Below are 21,458 nucleotides of genomic sequence, written 5' to 3'. Positions count from 1 at the left end.
ATGATTTTCTACTTCACTGGAGTCCACTTTTATTTGCTTAATATTGTGTGTAGCAGAACAGATTGGACTTGTACAATCAGTTACTAAACCATTGGGTCTTTTTCACATAAATAAAGAAGCTAAAATAAAAGTTTTAGACTACTGTGTAATTTTTTTTTGCCAGTTTAATTAAACAAAACAGAACAGATTTTCTTCAGGGACTAAATTTTGCCTGCATCCTGATGTAGACCTTTTTCCTTGAGTTCGTCTGTATTTTTGACAAATGGGATAAGTTTTGGCAACTTCTTCAGTGTCCCAGTTCTTTTGAGCCCAGCCTAAGACATTTCTGACCCTTCCCTCAGGTGTTTCTTTTCAATTGCTGAGTGACATTTTATGTAGCCCTTGAAAGGTACTAGTTTGTAGTATCTCAGGTTAAAAATTATTTAGAAATTCTAGGAGGCATTGAGAAAATTCCCACTATCCTGAAATTGAAAACAGGCCTGGGAGCATCCTGTTCTGTGTGAATATGTCAGGATTTGAGAAAGGGAAATATTTAATTGCTTTCCAGAGGGTCTTGTCCTCTGAGTAGTGCTGAGACAAAGTAGTTGAGGTTTTTTCTTTGCTTAGTTTGACATACAGAAAATCTAATTTTGTACTGCTTTTCATGATTTTTTTGCCAAATACATCTTTGAAGCCATCAAAATTTATTCCATGTTTTATTTACTTCACAAGTTATAAACAGACTGTTGCAAAAAAGATGCTACAATCTCAGTGCATGTTATGTCCCACTCTGGATAAACAGGTGTTTTGTTTGAATGCAAGTACACAATTAGAGGATTTTCTGCTATGACATTGCCCATTGTGTCTGTCCTTAGTGTCCTCTCCTCGTTTGGGAGAGATTGTTGGCTTCTGAGTTGGAAATGGGGTATTCAGTCCAGTATATTTTAATGGGACCCCATTATCAGTTCCACATCCATCCTTACTTTTCATCTCTTTCCATTTGATTTGAATTTTCAGTATTTTTGTTTCTCAGTAATATCCAGGGTGGCAGAGTATGGTTTGCTTCTTCTGAGTTACATTTCTGGGCTGGAGTATTTATTCCTGGCAAGTTGTAATTCCTCTGTCAGTGATTGCATCTCAAAGTCCTGTTTTTGGCTTTGTTCCAGAACTTTTTCTCTTATGAAAAATTCTGTTTCACCCTGAATACACTGAGGTATACTTTTCAATCTCTCTTATAAACTCTGCTATGTTTTGAGGGGATTTTTAATGCCTTTTTTTTTCTATATAGATGCAGTATTCAATTAATTTTTTAGCCTTTTCTACCTTAACTTATTCAAAAGTCTTAAATTTACCAGGTGTGAGACTGAACACTCTTCTTTGAATGTAAGTGCAGACTTAATTGGGAAACTGATTTGAAAAGGAATTATGCTTTGTTTATTTTTTTTTTGCCAGCTTAGTTTTAATCTGTCTCACTCCTTCAGGTCTGTTCACTGCATATCCACACAACACACCCCTGTTCACTGCACAGGTGATGTGGGAGAGCACAGGTGCTGTGCAGGGAGGAAAATGTGAGTGCTTCTTTCCTCTGGGTCACTGTTCAAAGTGTGTGAGGAACTACTGCCCTCCAACTGAGAATTAAAAACAAAGTAAGGTTAAAAAAAAGAGGCTTTCTCTCAGATTTGTAGGCACACTTTGCTTGCATTATAATACTGTGTGTATTTCACACAGTATTTTGCAGACAGTTTAAGCTCAGTATGGTAGCTCAGAGCTGATGCTTTGCTGTCAGAGAAACTTTATTAGCTGAGGCTTGGTGATTTAGTAACTCCAATTTTGTAGTTCCTTGTGTGCTGGGAGCAAGACAGCGAGGAGTACATATAGTACAAACATACAGTGTGGGTCCCCCCATTAAATAAAACCATGCTGTCCAGGAGCTGGTCCTGCATCCTTTGTCTCCCCAGCTTCTGGAAGTATCTGCCCCCAGTACTCACAGAGCCCCATCATTCACGCATTACCTCAACCTCTTCCCAGCACACTGTGGACCCCCAGGAACTGGTCTAAGACATTTTGTCTGCCCCAGTAACTGGTCCTGGACCCTTTTAACCCCTTATCTCTGTGTTTTCCCAAGCTTGCTATCCCTCAGACATCTTCGAGCCCTCCCTTTCCCTGCCTTCAGTTCCATAATGAGCCTCATACAACCCCAAAATGCTCTTCCCTGTGTCCCATGAGAAGTTTCACACCCCCGTTGTTGGTAGCTCTTCTCAGCCTGAAAGAGTGGAGAGCCTTTCCAGGGACTCTGGGGAAACCTCATTGCTGTCTCTTATAAGCTTCCCCTAAAGAGGGCTTAAGAAAAAGAGGGAGAGCAACTTTTTACATAGAGAGATAGCAATAGGACAAGGGGGAATGGTTTTAAACTGAAAGAGGAGAGATTTAAATTCAGTATTGGGAAGAAATTGTTCCCTGTGAGATTGATGAGGCCCTGGCACAGGTTGCCCAGAGAAGCTGTGGCTGGCCCATCCCTGGAAGTGTCCAGGGCCAAGTTGGATGGGGCTTGGAGCAACCTGGGATAGGGGAAGGTGTCCCTGCCCATGGCAGGAACTGGATGAGCTTTAAGGTCCCTTCCAACCCAAACCATTCTATGATCCTATGAATCCTAACTACTTATCCCTTCAGTTCAGTCTCAGTTTTGCATAATGCCATAAGGTGCCATTCTGCTCCAGTTTGTTTGTGGATGAATTCTTTTAGTCTGATTTTCCTGGATGGAGCGCCAGGACAATTGGAACAAGTGGTTTTAGCATGGGTTGAGTCTGATGGGTAATGCATTGGCTAATGAGATGTGCTTTCAGCACAGTCTCATTCTCACATGAAAAGGCAGCGTTCCCCTCCTCACACTCAAGTGGTCCTGGAGTAACCCATTCCTAGTGATGTGGTTTGGGTGTCCTGGTTGTTGGGTCCATCGTTCCAAAGACTCTTTATTCCAGTTGACATTTCCCCATCTCAGTTAAAAGGGTAATGTAGTAAAAATCATTTTGGGTGTGGACTTCTTGTGCTCCCCCATAACTGCGGCAACCACTGGTATCCTTAAAAATCCTTATAACACAGGAGTTCATTAAAGGCCAATAGTATTTGTGCACCCCAAGTGCTCTCCCAAGTCACCTTGCTAAGAATCATAGGGATGGAGTGCTTAAGGTCTGTTGGAACTTCTGCTGTTTCCATCCGCTGTGGCTGTCACTGTGCCGCTTTAAAACCTGTCTCGAGGCTATTTGTCCTCTATTAAGAAGTTCTTTAGCTGCTTGAAGGTGGGTGGTGTGGACAGATGTAGGCAATTTCTTACCTTCCAGACTGCCAGAGCCTGGTTTTCATAAAGAGCAGAATTAGATTGCGCATTCTACATTTCAGAAGGGTGATTTGATGTGGCTGGACCCAATGTACAGTTAGCATAGAGTCATCCAATGAGCCATAACTCTGGTCTCAATTCCATACAAAAATTAATTATATTTCCTGGTAACACTATTGGAACTTTTATCTTGGCTTGCTACCACAGGGAGACCTTAGTAATAAGGCTCTGGTTAAATTTTCTCCTGTTTCCTGCATTTTCTGAGTGTGTCAGCTCTCACAGGGCCTAAATGATGCAGCATTTTGTCTCAGGACTTTCTTAATTTGTTCCTGTCTCCATGTGGTATGTGGTAGTCAGTTAGAGCTTAAGGCTCTTGAAATACCTGTTTTGAGCCTGTCTCTACAAAGTAGTGAGTAGATACAGCCTCAGCTTTCAGGACACTCTCTCTTTGGGTCTTACTACATATTGTAGAATTGCTTCTTTCAACAAAATGTTAATACCAGTTCATGGAGTCTGTGGTTTGCAGCAGTTGTTTCTTTCTGTTCAGTGATACCCATGCCAGAGAACCAGATCTAGCCTGGCTGCTTACAAGTTGTTTTATAAACGTTTTTGTGTTCCTTTGACATTTGAACACTTAGGTACAATTTTCTTTAACAAAGAATTTTGTATAGATGTGTATTCATGTCCCCTTGGGATTACTCTGGATATTCAGTTTGGCACATTTAGGCAAGATGATCTTTACTCACACATTCAGAGAGACGGATGAAAAGGGCTGTTGGAAGTGTGTGAAGTTTATTACAAAATCCTGTGATTTTTCCTTTCCCAGTAGCGGTTTTGAGGAGGAAGATGGATACCCTATTCTGAGTTAGCGTAGGTGTATACATGCTTTTCTAATTAACTCCTCTTCATACTGCTAATTATGGGAATGAAGGAGATGTTTTATGGTTTCCAGGCTGAGACTGACATTTTAGACAGCCAAAGCCACCACCTCAGTGAATTACTCTGAGTACATCTCAAAAAACCAAAAACTTCAGCCTTACATAGCAAAGTTTCTCGTTCCAAGTAAAACAAGGTTGTGGAATTCTGGCTTAGTGTCTCTAAAGAATATGAAAAATATAGATGGAAGTTTCTTTCCCTAAAGGAGGAAAATAAATAAGTGGAAGAAAAACATTGTATATAATAGTATCTTGAGTCTTATGCCAGCAGTTCATCCTTTGTGATTCTGTGTCCTACTATTTTCTTCAGTTTGATTAAAAGCCAAGTCTGTCAAATTCTGTATTGGAAACATTTGGTAGCAAAAATTTAAGAAATCTTTGAAAAGAATAAACAGAGGAAGAGGACTTATTACCTGTCTGGATCTGGTTTTAGGTAAAAAAGACTATTTATATTAAGCGTAAATCAAGGAAGGCATTTTAGCACATATGTTGCATATACTTTTATCTTCATAACATTGTGAAACAACTACTGCTAAGTATGATTTTAACTCAGACACTTTTTGTAATGTGCAAATGCCTTTTAGGGTGCAAAGAGATTAAGTACTATGGTTTCTGAAAAAAAAAACCCAAACCAGAATTCTTACAAAACAAAAAAGAGTATTATTGAACAATTTTAAAGAACTAAGTCTCCTACTTCTTTACTGGGTATTGCACAGTTAAGGCATAAGTGTATTGCTTCATGACAGATTTATTTATGTATGTTGTTTTACTTGTTGAAAGAGATGCCCTGAACTTTCTTTTTCCAATGTATTGTTTACTAATGCATTAGTCAAAATATAGCAGTAAGTGCAATAGAATTGACTTCTTAGTCTTTTGATAATCTCTTCAAGGAGGAAAAACTTTTACTTTATGATAGCTGTGGGAGCTTATTCTAATTATTTTAAATCTAAACTTGCTTTCCAGGTTAGGTGTTGAATTTAATAGCTTTGTTTAATATAGTCCCCCTCCAGTGTATAACTACACTAATACTGATTGAAATGCAAGTAAATATATACCAAAAAATATTAACTGTGGAGTATGTACATTATTACATTTTTAAAAGCCTCATAGTATTTAATAGCAAATGTTCATTACTTTGTGAGTGCTGTAACAAGGGAGAAATCTAAAAGAGAGAGATGTGCAGTTCAAAAATTCTGTCTGTCAAATCCTGTGCTAACTCCACAATGGAAAAAGATGTGATATAAAATAGTGAGGGATCCCTTGTCAAAGATTTAGGGGCCCCTTTCTGCTGTGCTTTGTGCAGTTTGGTCTTTTATCTTGTAGATTTACTTAACTCTCAGAGGAACAAGGTTCTTGAAACCCGACTGAGGAGGCAGTTATGTGTCTGTCTATTTTGTTGCTTCAAGACCAGTCTGATGAAGATGCACAGGAAGAAACTGGTTTCTCCTTTAGCTGAAGTTGGGAACTGTCCTTCTGGCATGATTGTGGCACCTGATTGCACTAGGAATACTGTCCCTTTTCAGGAAAAAGCCCAAGAGCTAAAAAGAAGACTGATACCATAGTTCCTGTTACTGATTAGATTAAATGCATTTATTTATGTTAAAATAGCCTAAAGAATAAAATATGTCTTAGCACACTGAAATTACCGCTTTGATGGGAATTCTTCCATAAAGAGATCTGGCAGATGGAGAGAATTGTGATGAAGTGCCACATGGTCCTCCAAGTCCTCCCAAAAGATGGGAAAAAAGCATCCCTTAAAATAAATAAAATAAATAAAATAAATATGATTCATAGAATTCCTTGGCTTAGCATGAGAATTAGAAGCTCGTAAAAAGTGCAATTATCTTGCTCTTAGTAACTGGATACTGAAAACTGGGTAATGGTAGCATGTGTGGCTAAAAAGGATATTAAACACTCTAAGTTTGGATGATTTGGTGGTTTTGATTTGGGTGGTTTATCATCAACCTATGCATTGTATCTTCAGGCAAACAAGCATGGTTTTGCAGGTTTCTTGTCACTGGTGTGATGTCTGTCTGTCTATATGTCATAAAGGGAGATGAAACACAGTACTTGGCTATTTTTGCTAACATGGACATGTTCCCTTTTAGCTACTCAGACATCCTGATTGAGCGGGAGGTGCTGATGCAGAAGTACATCCACCTCATGCAGATCGTGGAGACTGAGAAGATCGCGGCCAACCAGCTCCGGCACCAGCTGGAGGACCAGGACACGGAAATCGAGAGGCTGAAGTCAGAGGTGTGTCCCAGACCCATCAAGCATTGACTGAATTATAACATTTTGCTGTGTGCTTTGCAATAACATTCAATATTTCTGTAATAATTTGTGAAAATGGCAGGACCCAGTAAGGTTAATATGTAACAGTCCCCCTGTGAGCCCTTGGATAAATACTTTTCTTAGAAATATTAGGGACTGTTTGCTGATTGGATTACTTTTTTTTTTTGGTCAGAGGGTTTAAGATGCCACATTGCTTTGCAGAACCATCAATTGCCTTATTTCCTACCTGCTTACGGATTGGAGGAGTTTGGTCCCCAACATGTGGTCTTTGGTTTGATAGCATTAAGAACTGTTCCAGACTTCTCTGATTCACTGAACTTCATCAGTCCTAAGCTGATAAAGCCCAAAAGACACACTTGGATTTTGAGGGGAGAACCTGTTCTCTTCTGTCCCTCCTTCCACCTGGACCAAGATCCATGATGGTTTGAAGAGAAGTATGTTCATGTCCCTGTGACCAAATGTGTGCTTGTCATTCTGTGCAGCTTTAGCAGGCTGGAGCAAGGGGAAAATATTTTTCTATCTGTTCCCTAACTAAGGGTTTCATTAACTCGGGGAAACATTTAATGAACGTTTGTTTTTAACAGATTGTAGCACTGAATAAAACAAAGGAAAAAATGCGACCTTATCAAGGCAACCAAGAAGACGAGGATCCAGATATTAAAAAAATTAAAAAGGTAAATGTGCAGTCTTCTGTGCTTAAGGAAAGAAGGGTGGGAAGGGTGGTGTATTTCTGTATCTTAGGATTTATACTCCTTTCTCATAAAAAGGCTTATGATGATGTAAGAGAATGACTTACTGAAAATGCAGAGAGCATTCTTGGTGTAGTTGTCAGCCAGTCTATAGGATAGTGACTGTTCCAGGGTACTATAGCTAGTGTTTTTAATAAGAGGGGCACAATTGTTCCCAACCTGCATGGCATTTACATGTGCAGCTTTTGGGGATATATATACCCAGCTTAAGGCTGGGTATCACCAGCCTCCAGAACTGTACCCATCACTGAGTCCCACAAATCCTGATGCATGACCATTCATGGAATTCAGTTTTTTAAGTACAGCTATAGCCCCCTAAGTGTTGTTCCTGTTCTAACCATGTTCAGCCTCTTAAATTCCCTTTATGGAATGTGAACCTAGTTCCTATCTTTTTCTGGGTTGTGCAGTCTGAGCCAGGGTCAGCACTGAGCTGGTAACTTGGTGTGAATTTTCCTTTGTAATAGAAGCTGGAAATGCCTCTTGTAGTAGAATCCATGTGAAATTCACTCCATTCTTCATGTTGATTATTTAGACAGTTGGGTCCTTTTTTTTTAAAATTGTTTATTCGAACTGCTACCAGTGAGATTTTGCAGTTCTCTTTCAAGATGAATGATCTTCACATCAAGATCAGGGCACAGACACAATGAAATTTTCTGTAACTGGATGCAGACCTCCTCTGTAATCTTCAATCCACTTGAAACTTCAATAGATATTGTGCTTAGCTAGATTTTTCCATGACATAAAGGTGCTTTTTAAGAATGACAAAAATCTGCCTTTTTGGATAATAGGTTTGTTGCACGCACGTCGGATGCTAAGCAATGTATTGATACTTAGCTTTAAATACACATGCTAGGGGTTATCTGTTCAAAACAGAAAGCAAACTTGAGTTTAACAATTATTTCAGAATTCTGTCTATAAGGATATTGAGTATGTCTTGAAGTGTGTTACCTGGAAGAATTGCACGATACTTTTGGGAGTATGAGAGAAATATGTGAGGGGAGGTAAAAGGAGCTGAAAAACGTGTTGTGCTGATGGGAAGGGTACAACTCTTGAGCTTGAGGTAAAAGGTTCCCTGATATATATGTGATATCTTTACAGTCTGTTTTCTGGCAACAAATATGACCTCTAACAAACAGAAATTGAAAATGTGTGTAATTCCGGAACAATTATAGATCAATAAAAGAACATATTTTTATTTTTAAGCAATGGCATTTCATTTTCAGGATTATTTCTGCAGTGAAGGTCTTGTGATAAGTTGTGTAACGTTTTTTTTTTTTCTCTCATTTTCTTGTTCTACCTGATCCATTTTTAGGTTCAGAGCTTTATGCGGGGCTGGTTATGTAGAAGAAAATGGAAAACTATTGTCCAAGATTACATTTGTTCTCCTCATGCAGAAAGCATGAGGAAAAGGAATCAGATAGTTTTCAACATGGTGGAGGCTGAATCTGAGTATGTGCATCAGCTTTATGTGCTTGTGAACTGTTTCCTGAGACCCCTCAGGATGGCTGCGAGCTCAAAGAAGCCGCCCATCAGCCATGATGATGTCAGCAGCATTTTCCTCAACAGGTACAGGGGCTTTCCTTTGGGTTTTTTGAGTTTTTTTATTTCGGTTTTTTTTTGAGTTTCTGTGACTGCTTCTTCCCATTCTGGTTCAGTTCACGCTAGTGAGGTCTGGCCCTTGTTTTCTGGCTCTAAAAGGCAAAGATGCTGTTTGAAACCAGCAAGATCTCTTTACCTTCTTAACATTCTATGTCTTCCTCTGTTAGAGGAAAAAAAGGACAAATTGGTTTGGGGCACTTCTCATAATTTTCTGTCACCTTTCCTGTTTCTTTTTCTCTTAAGAGAGCAAACTTTGACTTAGTGGCCTCATATGATCCCAATAAAACTCTGAAGATGAGTATATAAAATTTTCTATTTTCTGTTGTCCTACCTAGGGAGTCTCCTTCCCTCTCACTTGTCTTTTCATATCCTACCAAAAAAAATTGTTTTTTCTTTAAGCATCCAAGTACTGTTGTAATGAGCATGTACAAATAAGCCAGCAGGCATCTCACATTGGATATGGGATAGGGATTGCAACTAAGTCTACCCTGAACTTCTAAGAAATAGAACATGTTCGTTTAGTTATGAGGCAGGTTTCCTTTTCAGTGTTAGCATATGCTTTCTACAGCAAATACTACGTGTTTTTTAGAAGTACTAAACTAAAATTTTTAAACAATGCAATAAAAGGAAGCACTTATTTCCATAACAATAACTATCTTCTGTTTTTTTCCTAGCAAAGTGCAAAATGTACTACTAACCAGGAAGAGATGTTTCTCTGTGAATTATTAATCAGAAAATAAAACCAAAATTGTCTTTTTGTTTGTTTAAATACTTGTTTTTCAGTGAAACAATCATGTTTCTTCATGAGATATTTCACCAAGGCTTAAAAGCAAGAATAGCTAACTGGCCTACCTTAATTCTAGGTAAGTTACTTTATTTTCTCTAGAGGTATAAATTTCATATTTATTTTTTTTTAAATTCAGTAAGGGATTTTTAAAAAAAAAATAAAAAAGATGACTTTTTAAAAGGGAATGCATTTGCAGAATTAAAACTACAGGATCTGGTGTAGTGAGAGTCCTGTGTGGGCAGTAATGGTCTGTATATGAGGATTCCTCTGCCCTAAGTGTTGATTAGACTTGGGCCCCTTATTTTTTGGTGATGTATCTGACTATTAGCTAATCAGAACAACCATGGTTTGGCAGGTGAAAGAGCCACATTTAATGTTTCTAAAATGTCAGTGTATTGGAAAGAGAACTGATGATTGTAATTCACTTCCATAGAAAGTAGTACTTTCTTTAAAAATGTGTTTCCGGAGATGGGTAGTTGGGGAAAAAAATCATTTCTCTGCTTTTTCTAGCTGACTTATTTGACATTCTGCTGCCAATGCTGAACATATATCAAGAATTTGTTCGAAATCATCAATATAGCCTACAAGTACTGGCAAACTGTAAGCAAAACAGAGATTTTGACAAACTCTTGAAGCAATATGAAGCCAACCCAGCATGTGAGGGGCGAATGCTGGAAACTTTCCTTACTTACCCCATGTTTCAGGTAGTCTCTGTGTATTTTTTGCGTATACTTTTTTGGTTTTACTGTTTGGTTGTTTCAGTTGGTGTTACTGACATTCTAATAGATTGAAGGTTCCTCTTGCTTAACTAAAAATACTCTCCTGCAAATTAGTTTAGTTTTAATTTATTTTGTTATTATACCAAAACTTTGCCTGTAGAGGTCTTTTCTCCAAATATACTGGTTCATCTTTATTCAGAATCTTATGTAGGCTGGAGGGGAGTGTGAGACAAAGATTAGCACCAAAAGAAAATTGCTGAGAAACAATTCCTTGACTTATCCCTTCTGATAAAGTCCCCTCACTTTGTTCTCCAGTGGCTTGGTCTGTGGAAAACGAAAAATATATTGCAAAAGTTGTGAAAACTTTACTTATCTTTCTGGGGCTTTTTTGTGGTCTGTCTGGATTAATATTTGCAGCTGTTTTAGGATTTATGTGAAACAGTGGTCTGATAATTTTGTGTCTGTTTCATTTAGCCTAGCGTTTTACTCATCAGGAGAATAGTGAACCTCCTCAGTTTGTTCAGTTTTTGGCAAAACAAATTAGGTAAAAATTTTTAAAAAGGAACATCAGTGACACTTAGGTTAGTGCCAGTTATTCATATTAGCCTAAGGAGTCATTAGCACCTGCAACAATGCTTTTTTAATCTTTGAATTGGTATCTTTTACAGTTTTTGGGATTTCCTTTGGTTGAGCTGAAACATGGTCATGGGAGGGAGAGAGGGGTCCTGTTCAGATGTTTTGGGTGATTTCATTGCTAATGACTTTTCACTTAGGCACCATGTTGTGTCTCCTTCTCCGAAATAACTCCTATCAGACGTGTTCTGGTTATAAAGCTCTGAAGGGTCCTTGTGCTACCCTGTAGCCTTTAATAGTCAAATACTGCATATTTTTCAATGAAGAATTTTGTCCAGTGTGAATTTTACCTAAAAACAGACAGGTCAACTGGCACTTTGAGTGTCACAACAAAATTAGATGCACATATCCTATTAAAATTGAGGGAAGGAATGTCTACATTTACTGATTTTATACCTTACTTGTTTCAAGATTCCTAGATATATTATAACACTTCATGAACTTCTGGCTCACACACCACATGAACATGTTGAGCGAAAAAGCCTTGAATTTGCTAAATCTAAACTAGAAGAACTTTCAAGGTAAGATTTTTCTACATCATGTCTGATTATTTTGAATCAAAGGTTTTGAAGTGAAAAACCTATTTTCTTTGTTTTGATTTGGTTTTGTTCGCTTTAAAAAAAGTATGTATTTTAAAGAAAACGATCAAAATCAAAACATAAGATAATGAAAAATAACAAAAATATCTTAATTTAATATTTTATCTCTTCTATTTTTCTTTTTTTTTTTTTGGCTAACATAAATATACAGGTTTTGGTTAGGGGAGAACAGAATCACTATAGAAACCACTACCCCTGAGTTATGAACAAAGCAGTTTTCCCTACGTACAGAAATAATTTTTTGTTTCATAGTTTAAAGAAAAACAACATTTTCAGTATTCAGGGTCTTGAAAAGTACCAAGTTCTCAACCTGTGCTATAGTTTTTGTGCATTAATGTAATAACTGATTTTCACATATGCTTCAAATAATGCCAGATAATCAGGAATTACAGATATATTTTGAGAACTGATGCTCCCTGCAAAATGAAGCTCTTCCCTGAACCCCGCAGACTGTTCTCAGATGTTCCTCTCATCAGCCTAGTGGGAAATGTGGTTCTCATCCCTGGGAAACAAAGTTTTCTACTGTGAACAAAGAAACCCTGAGTGAACTCTGGGATATAAATCTTGTTTGTCTGGATTATTCACCAAATATGTGCTTGGAGAATATTTGGTTGTAAAAGATATGCACAAGTCAGCTTTGGGTTGGCTTCATCTCATAAGTCAGAGTTCATTGCTGATCCAACTAATTCATCACTGAACATTCAGAATTGAAGGCTGATTGATCCTTCTCGGCTCATAAACTGTATTGACCGTAAATATGAAATTTTGTGACTCGTTTCCATCTCATCAGTATAGTTCTGAGGGAGGAGTAGCTTCCAAACAGTGCAGTTCAGCCCTGTTCAGGAAAAAATTATGTATCATGCTTTTTGTGTTGTGTCCAACAGGGTGATGCATGATGAGGTGAGTGACACGGAGAATATCCGGAAGAATCTGGCCATAGAGAGAACCATAGTAGAAGGTTGTGACATATTACTAGACACCAGCCAAACTTTTATACGCCAAGGTAAGGCATTCTTCTTTAAATCTCTCTATATTATCATGGAAAAAACTGCATTAAAACCGGCAGGGTTCATGTTGCCATCATCAGTCAGGTCGCCACACTGGGCACAGCCAGCATCCTAAACCTGTCCGTGTAGGGTGACCTGAAGTGAGGTAATTTTGGGCTGTAATTGGACACTTCTGTGCTGTTTTCTTCAGAAACCTTGGAAAACAGCAGCACATGAATAGTAAAGCCCCCATGGAACACTGCCATACATTCTGCCTGGACTGTGGTCATCAAACGGATGGAGGGAAACACTGTTTTCCTTTCTGTCTATTGACGGCAGTTTTGAAAACCCTTTCTACCAAAACTAGTTATTGCAGAGGTGGGATATGTTGTAAAGTTCCACAAAACTGTGATAGAATAACTTTTCCATGTAAAGTAAGTGTCACTTTTTACCAGGAACTGCAAACTGGTTACAGTTCCTATTTGGTGCGGTTTACTTTACTGCTTATTTTTCTATTATTTATACAATAATTTACTTCTGGATCTCTTAAAACAATTTGGTGGATTTGTACACAGTAGCTACAGATCTGTAGCATACGATTTCAGCTGGGTTTTGTTCCTTTGTGCTGAAAAGCATTAAGTATAATCAGGAAAGATTAGGAATATAATTTAGCTGCATCCCTGCTTTAAACCTTTTCCAGATAACCTCAGCAGAACATCTGGTATTTAATGGTATCACAGTTGGTGATTAATAGGCTTTGTATATATTCTGAAATGCATCTTGTACTGTTTCTGTAGTTATGTGGCCAAACTACGAAACTTTCTGTAATAACTCCCAATATTGTTCTCACAACAGTCACTATTAATTTACCTGTTTCTTCATTACATATGTGCATTTGTTACCTGTGATATATTTTAAGAGTTATGAATATGGTTTTGAGGAAAATATCAAGTTGTTGCATCCACAGCCAAAAAATTATAGGGCTGTGATTACCCTAGATTGACTTGTACCATGCAACTTAATTAAATTTTAGATTTTTTTTTTCAAGATTATTACAATATTTTATATTTATATATTTATTAGATTTTCCTCCTTAAGACTGGGAATATTTTGACTGTGTCTGTGTACCCACTGTTTCATCAATAAAACTTACAGTTTTTTCTGTGAGAGTAAGTCTGAACAAGGTTACTGTTGGAGCATTAGACCCAGATCAAACCCATAGTTTCAGTAAAGTAAATTCAGATTTATTTTTAGGCATACAGTCAAAGGACAGTGGACAAGAGTGTATGTTACAGAAGGCTGCATCAGTTTATCTTGCCTGTGATTATGTGTAAGTGCAGAAATCTGAATAGAGCCCATGGCAGTAGGGTCACCTTGGCAGAGATGTCCATCTCCTCTAATTTCCATTAGCCTTCTCTTTGTTGTATTGAACAGTGTAGGTGGGTTCAGGCAACCTCTTTTTCAGCTTAAAAAATGAGAGAGGTGCCTTTACCTTTGTTTGGGCTTTTTCTATGGATGTTAATTACAGCTTTGCCTATGTCATATACTTTACTTCTTTAAGAAGGGATTGATTCTGTTGAGTTTTACAAGTTGAGACCATAGGAACTATCTCTGGCAGTGCTTTGCAATGTAGGCTATGTATTCTCCTTCAAGTTTCTGGGGGTCTGATTTTCCCTATCTCTTACTTAGATGCATTTTTTATTGTCAGGCACACAGACAATTAAGGAAAATTTTCTTTAAGATCCCTTCTAGTCTCAGTTGCTCAAAGCAGCATCAGCTAGAGCAGATTGCTCTGTGCCATGTCCAGTCAGGATTTGGTTGTTTCCATGGATGTAGACTCCACAGCCTCTCTGAATGAACAACCTCTCCTAGTGTTTGACCACCTGAATGGTAAAAACAAACAACAAAAGAAATAACAAACCCCCCAAACTCCAAAATGGAGAAAGCCAAACTGGGTTGCTAAATCAGGCAGTTACATGTAGCCTGAATGTAGCTAAAATCTTTTCTATTCCGTGGATTGGACAAAGGCTGACAGTGTGACTACTCTGGCAGCACAGAAGTATGAAAGTGCTTAGGCCTGTAGCTGAATAAAAGATTACACTGTTGTCCAAACTGTACTGTTAATGAATGTCCTAAAATTAGCTTCACTTGCTCATTGCAACTGTACATTGGCCAATTGTGACCATTTTTTTCCTTAAGAGGAAATCTGTAGAATGCCCAGTGAGCCAATGCCCAGTTTTGTTAATCACAAAAGCCTGATGGGAATGCACAAGGTCCTTCCTTGATGTCAGCCATGCAGTATGTATAGGAGATGTGTTTCTCTCTGTAAATATAAAATAGAGAAAATGCAGTCTCTCTTTCCTGCTTTTAAAAAGTTTATTTTGTTTTGCCTTATTAAAAAATAATATTTCACCTCTGTCTAAGAACATCATTTAACCTTCAGTGCATTATAGCAGAACAAAATACGTTAGTCCTGGAAGCATTCTAATGAAACTAAAAATAAATAAAATAAAAGTTCCCTGTGAAGTTATATCTGTAAGTATATAATATTTATAGATACTACTATTCTAATAAGCAAAGCAGCAATTAAATGTACAGGTTGAATATTTCTACCCTAAAGGTGTAGATAGGAGGAAAATGACACAGAGAGCTTTGTACTGGGAATTGTTTGAGCAGTTTTGAAGTTTTAAACACATTTGTTGGCCTTGCAATGTCCCTTTGGATCTGAAGGACCAAATGAGAATCACAGATTCAACCAGGTTGGAAAAGACCTCCAGGATCATCAAGTCCAACCCATGACCCATTACCACCCTGCCAATTAGACTATGCCACTGAGTGCCACATCTAGTCTCATCTTAAACACCTCCAGGGACAGTGACTCCACCACCTCCCTGGGCAGCCCATTCCAATGGCCAATCATTGTCTCTGTAAAGAATTTTTTTCTAATGTCCAACCTAAACCTCCCCTGACACAGTTTAAGACTGTGCCCTCTTCTCCTACTGCTGGTTGCCTGGGAGAAGAGACCAACCCCCACCTGGCTACAGCCTCCTTTCAGGGAGTTGTAGAGAGTGATGAGGTCTCCCCTGAGCCTCCTCTTCTCCAGGCTGAACAACCCCAGCTCCCTCAGCCTCTCCTCATAGGACTTGTGCTCAAGTCCCTTCACCAGCCTCATTGCTCTTCTCTGGACCTGCTCCAGCACCTCAATATCCTTCCTGAACTGAGGGGCCCAGAACTGGACACAGCACTCCAGGTGTGGCCTCACCAGTGCTGAGTACAGAGGAAGAATCACTTCCCTGGTCCTGCTGGCCAACACTGTTCCTGATCCAGGCCAGGATGCCATTGGCCGTCTTGGCCACCTGGGCGCACTGCTGGCTCATGTTCAGCTTCCTATTGATTAGAACCCCCAGGTCCCTCTCCACTTGGTTGCTCTCTAGCCCCTCTGTGCCCAGCCTGTAGCGCTGCAGGGGGTTGTTGTGGCCAAAGTGCAGGTCCCAGCACTTGGTCTTGTTAATCATCATCCCTTTGGAATCAGACCATCTCTCCAGCTTGTCCAGGTCCCTCTGCAGAGCCCTCCTGCCTTCCAGCAGATCCACACGCCCCCCCTCTCGTCCAGTTCATCAATAAAGATATTAAACAGAACTAGACCCAACACTGATCCCTGGGGGACACCAGTAGTGACCAGCTGCCAACTGGATGCAGCACCGTTCACCACCACTCTCTGGGCCCAGCCCTCCAGCCAGTTCTTAACCCAGCACAGAGTGCCCCTGTCCAAGCCATGGGCTGCAGCTTTTCCAAGAGTGTGCTGTGGGAGACTGTGTCAAAGGCTATGCTGAAGTCCAGGTAGACACATCCACAGCCTTCCCCTCATCCACCAGGCGGGTCACCTGATCATAAAAGGAGATCAGGTTGGTCAGACAGGACCTGCCCTTCCTAAACCCATCTTGGCTGAGTCTGATCCCTTGTCCATCCTTTAGGTGCCGCGTGATCGCACTCAGGATGATCTGCTCCATAAACTTGCCAGGCACTGAGGTCAGGCTGACAGGCCTGTTGTTTCCTGCATCGCCCTTCAGGCCTTTCTTGTGGATGAGCATCACCTTAGCCAGCTTCCAATCATCTGGGACCTCCCCAGTGAGCCAGGACTGGTGATAAATGATGGAGAGCGGCTTGGCGAGCTCTTCCACCAGCTCCCTCATCACCCTAGGATGGATCCCCTCTGGTCCGAAAGACTTGTGAGGATCCAGGTGGCTCAGCAGGTCACTAACTTCTTCCTCCTGGATAACAGGGGGGCTGATCTACCAGCTGTCTACCAGCCCAGGAAGCCAGTTGTCCTGAGGACAACCTGTCTTCTTGTTGAAAACTGAGGCAAAGAAAGTGTTAAGTACCTCAGCCTTATCCTTGTCTTTGGTAACTATGTTCTCCTCCGTGTCCAACAAAGAACAGAGGTTTTCCTTGCCCCTCCTTTTGCTATTGATGTATTCACAAAACACTTTTTGTTGTCCTTAACAGAAGTGGTCAGATAAGGTTCAAATTTTGCTTTCACCTCTCTAATTTTCTTTCTACATGACCTAACTACATTCCTAAATGCTTTCTGAGTAGCTAGCCCTTTTTTCCAAAGGCAGGAGGCTCTGTTTTTTCCCAAATTTCCTGCATAATCTCCCTGTTCAGCCAGGCAGGTCATCTTCCCCACCGGCTCGCCTTTCGGCACACCGGGACAGCCTGCTCCTCCGCCTTCAAGATTTCTTTCTTGAAGTATGTTTTACAGAGTCAAGAGACTCTCTAACATACAGAGCCACCCCTCCACCTCCTCTACCTCGCCTGTCCCTTCTGAAGAGCTTGTAGCCACTCATGGCAGCACTCCAGACTCCAGTCATGCGAGTCATCCCACCATGTTTCCATGATGGCGACTATAGCACAGCTTTCCTGCTGCACGATGGCTTCCTGCTCCTCTTGTTTGTTACCCACACTGCATGCATTGGTGTACATGCACTTCAGCTGGGCTGCTGATTTCACTTCTAACTCTGGCTTTCCACCCTCAGGCTCATCTGTAGAGAGCCTGGTTTCAACCTCTTCCCCCTTCAAACCTAGTTTAAAGCCCTCTTGATCAGCCCTGCCAGCTTATATGCTATGGCTTTTTTGTCCTTGCTAGATAGATGAAGCCCACCTGACACTAGCAGGCTTGGTAGCATAAATTTTGCCCTATGATCAAAAAGCCAAAATTCTGCTGGTGGCACCAATCCTTTAGCCACCTATTGATAAGATGGGTTTTCCTACTCCTCTCCTCATTCATCCCTGCTACTGCAGGAATTGAAGCAAACACCACCTGTGCTCCTGTCCCATCAATAAATTGACTCAAAGCCTTAAAGTCCTTTTTAATTGCCCTGGTACCTCTTTTATCAATCTCATCACTGCCAACCTGTACTACCAACAGTGGGTAATAATCAGAGGGCTGAATTAGCTCAGAAGGTTTCCTGCTAATATCCGTCACCCTGGCCCCAGGAAGGAAGCAGACTTCCCTGTGGGATAGGTCTGCTCGGCATACAGGGCCCTCAGTTCCCTGAGAAGGAAATCACTAACTACAACTACTTTTTTTCTTAATAGCTGTGGTTGTGATCCATCTAGTAGACAGGGTGCAACCAGGAGACCCTCCAGACCGATCTTTTTCTTGAGTGTCATCTGCCTGACTCTCTGGGTCCAGGGCCTCATACCTGTTCTTTAAGGCCACCTGGGGAGGTAATGGGGGTCGGGAGGGGATTCTTTTACCTCTCTGACCAGGGACCTGTTTCCATTCCCCCCCACCTACTTGGTCTGTTCCATCTACCTGATGGCAAGAGAGGCAGGGCTTCTCTAAGGTCGATGGAACGTGGGAAAGTCACCATTCATTCCAACACATGGAAATGATCTCTTTTCTCTCTCTCACAGCTGAGGCAGGTAGGATGTTTTGTCCAGGGGAAATGCACAACAACCAATAAGTATTTATGGGGTTTGGTCAGAATTTAAGTGAACCTAAAATGTTCCAAATTCCTTTGCACAGTTCTAGCACAACTTTACTCCACTGTTTTTTTGCAGTGACATGAATCATGTTGTACATGTTCAGTTTAAGTGCGAAATGGCTGTCAGAGAACACTGTTCTGTGGCAGATTTACTGCTGTGTATTTTCCCGTGTCAGTAGAAGTTTATATATCAATAACTTAAGGCTAATGAAATATATAAAGGGAGATAGGTGTAGAAAAATATAGATAAGTAGCAGCTTTATCAGTTACCTCAATTTCTCTATTTGTTAGTTTAAGAACTTTGAGCAGGATAATTCTTTTGACAGTGTAGAGTAAGAATTACTAATCTAATATTTCATGGATGGTTCTTTCAGGCTGGCACTGTGTCAAGTTTGAGCTTTGATGCAGTTCTGCTGGTCCATGTCTTCTTGCCTCCAGAAGAGGCAGGTCAAAGCCCTCCTCCCTTTATACCATGAGTTCTTTGGTGCCCTTCTGACCTTGCTCCTCCAGGGAGCTAAGTCAGCTACCTCTTTGTAGCATTAGTTTCCTGCTGGTTTGCTCTGTTAGCTGGCTAATGTTGGAATAAGATGCAGTGTAAGGGTGATAGGATAGATGTGTGGGAATGATATTAGGAGGTCTCTTGGCTGCCCTGTCTGCTCACAGCAAGTTGTGTGATAGAAATCTCTCCCTTTGATATGTAGAGGAGTTGCACTGCACTACCAAATTTAACTCCAGTTCCAAATTTGGAGGTGATACACATGGTGGTATCAATCTGGAAAAGCTGGTCAGAGACTGAGGTATGAAACAGCAGAGGAGCAGAGCTGTCCCCAGCCTGGAGCACAAATTCAGACTTACATAAGAAGGTTCAATTTAGTCCAGAAGTGTTTTACTGGTAACACATTTTAGATGAGCTGTGGAGCACTGAAAATTATGCAGCACAAGATAAGCAGAAGAAATGTGCTTCATTTCCATCTCTCTTGCACACGGGCTCACACACATACAACAAACTCCTTTCCTTCAAAACATATTCTTTCCATTCTCTGTCTCTTTGACTTGTAAGTAACTTGTCTTTTGCAAGTCTAGTAGCTGTCAAAAGTGCTTTTTGCTTCTCAGCTACATTTTCTGATCAATGAGCTATTAGTGTGTTTAATTGCATAATTAGCCCAAGATATAATCCTGCCATGCACATAAGTATTAGTCGTACTTGTTTGAATCTATTTATGATAAAAACGAAAGGGAACTTTTGCAAAAAAAAGATGATTGACTTGTGCTTCAGAGACAGACTGATATACATTGATACTGGAATGAAGAGTTGCATTTATTAACATAATAATATTGAATGCGTTAACTTAAACACTGCCTACTAAATATTACTTTAATACAGTAAATTTTGCATCTTTATTATCAGGTTCCCTTATCCAGGTCCCTTCAGTTGAGAGGGGAAAGCTTAGTAAAGTTCGTCTGGGCTCATTGTCTTTGAAGAAAGAAGGAGAAAGGCAGTGCTTCTTGTTTACAAAACATTTTTTAATTTGTACTAGAAGTTCAGGAGGAAAACTGCATCTTCTCAAGGTACAGACTTTATAATATGATTTAAGCTACACAATAAAAACACATTTTGGCAAAATGCCAATATTTTGTTATTTTATGGCTTTACACTGAGGTTTGCATGTAAGGTTATAAACAGAAGTGGGGTGATACACAGCTATTAACTGCTTGGTCCTTTGATTTCAAATAATAGAATTCAGCCAACGTTATTACTAACTGTGTTTTTTTTTCTAAAACCAGTTATTTCTAATAAGCTGGGGGTTAGGAATTAAGGCATTGATGTGTCATATGAGGCAGTGAATAAATTCGGCGTATGTAGCACTGAATATAAGTCAGTTTTCAGTGCATAAATCGGCCAGTACAACCCTGCAGAATTGCCAAAGAACATTTTCCAGAGCTCTAATAAAATTAGTTTTAAAAGTCAATTCTGTTTTCCTGGACAGCACATTCTCTTAAACTGAAATGTCATCTAAGAACAATCTAGTTATACTTGCTGAGAAACAGGCATTTAGAGGGCTGGCTTGTGGATAAAGAGATGCTGGCAGCTTACAGAATGGATTATGTTGAATAGAATTTTAATTTGACATTCTAGGAGGTTATTAAGACTGTTTATGTGCTTTCTCTCTTTGCACATCTTAAATAGTTCAAGTACTTTGCAAAATAATTAGACTATAACAGAACCTGTAAAAAATCTTGTATCTATTTCATTTAAATTCAGGAGAAGATGAAATTCTATTTAACTTTTTTGGAACTTGTGTACAAGTCTATATGTGACATGAATTACAGTGTGGTAAAAGTGAAAGAAATGTTGTATGTTGTACTTCTGGATTAAGAAAAACATTATATTTAATCTGTCTGGGTTTAGGTCTTGAAGAAAAAATGTGCATGATGAAATTGATGTATCTTCCTAAGAGCTCTGAGTAATGTAAAATGTTAGAGTAAGCTGTATCAAAGTTTAAAAATAACTGTCATGACAAATGGGAACAAATGATGAAATTCGTGACAATTGTTCTTTGTTTTCATAGACAGGAGGTGTTCTGTCGTTAATAGAGTGCACACTGATTGAGGAGACAGATGCCAGTGATGATGATTGTAAGTTAAATCCAGCTGTTTGTGATAATTATGGTTTCTAGTTTCCAAAAATTGCTACCTTTTTTTTTTGTTTTTCATAAGATCAAATTGATATCTTTTCCCCCTGCATGAAACCAGAGGAATACAGTGATAAACTGATTCAGTACAATGAATGTTTCAATAATGGACATGCTGGCTCAGATAAGGGTTTGTTATGTTATATTTGTTTTTGCTGTT

At 39.6% G+C, this 21,458-nt stretch overlaps 2 protein-coding genes across 7 annotated transcripts in view; both read left to right on the top strand.

Moving 5' to 3' along the window:
- Positions 1-21,458, top strand: part of ATG10 (autophagy related 10) — a 528,134-nt gene that overhangs the window by 133,856 nt on the left and 372,820 nt on the right. The window lies entirely within an intron of this gene.
- Positions 1-21,458, top strand: part of RASGRF2 (Ras protein specific guanine nucleotide releasing factor 2) — a 114,579-nt gene that overhangs the window by 36,889 nt on the left and 56,232 nt on the right. For all 3 annotated transcript variants that reach the window (XM_027708800.1, XM_027708799.1, XM_027708798.1), the window contains exons 3-11: positions 6,357-6,504; positions 7,128-7,217; positions 8,605-8,858; positions 9,675-9,754; positions 10,189-10,382; positions 11,442-11,551; positions 12,514-12,632; positions 20,014-20,174; positions 21,176-21,242. In XM_027708800.1, coding sequence (XP_027564601.1) covers positions 6,357-6,504; positions 7,128-7,217; positions 8,605-8,858; positions 9,675-9,754; positions 10,189-10,382; positions 11,442-11,551; positions 12,514-12,632; positions 20,014-20,174; positions 21,176-21,242 — 1,223 coding nt within the window. The remainder of the gene's footprint in view (positions 1-6,356; positions 6,505-7,127; positions 7,218-8,604; positions 8,859-9,674; positions 9,755-10,188; positions 10,383-11,441; positions 11,552-12,513; positions 12,633-20,013; positions 20,175-21,175; positions 21,243-21,458) is intronic.

The sequence above is a fragment of the Neopelma chrysocephalum genome, unplaced genomic scaffold (genome assembly GCF_003984885.1).
Source record: "Neopelma chrysocephalum unplaced genomic scaffold, ASM398488v2 Primary Assembly neopelma1_96545, whole genome shotgun sequence".
In the NCBI taxonomy this organism is placed as follows: domain Eukaryota; kingdom Metazoa; phylum Chordata; class Aves; order Passeriformes; family Pipridae; genus Neopelma; species Neopelma chrysocephalum.
This window is presented reverse-complemented; position numbering and strand designations above follow the sequence as displayed.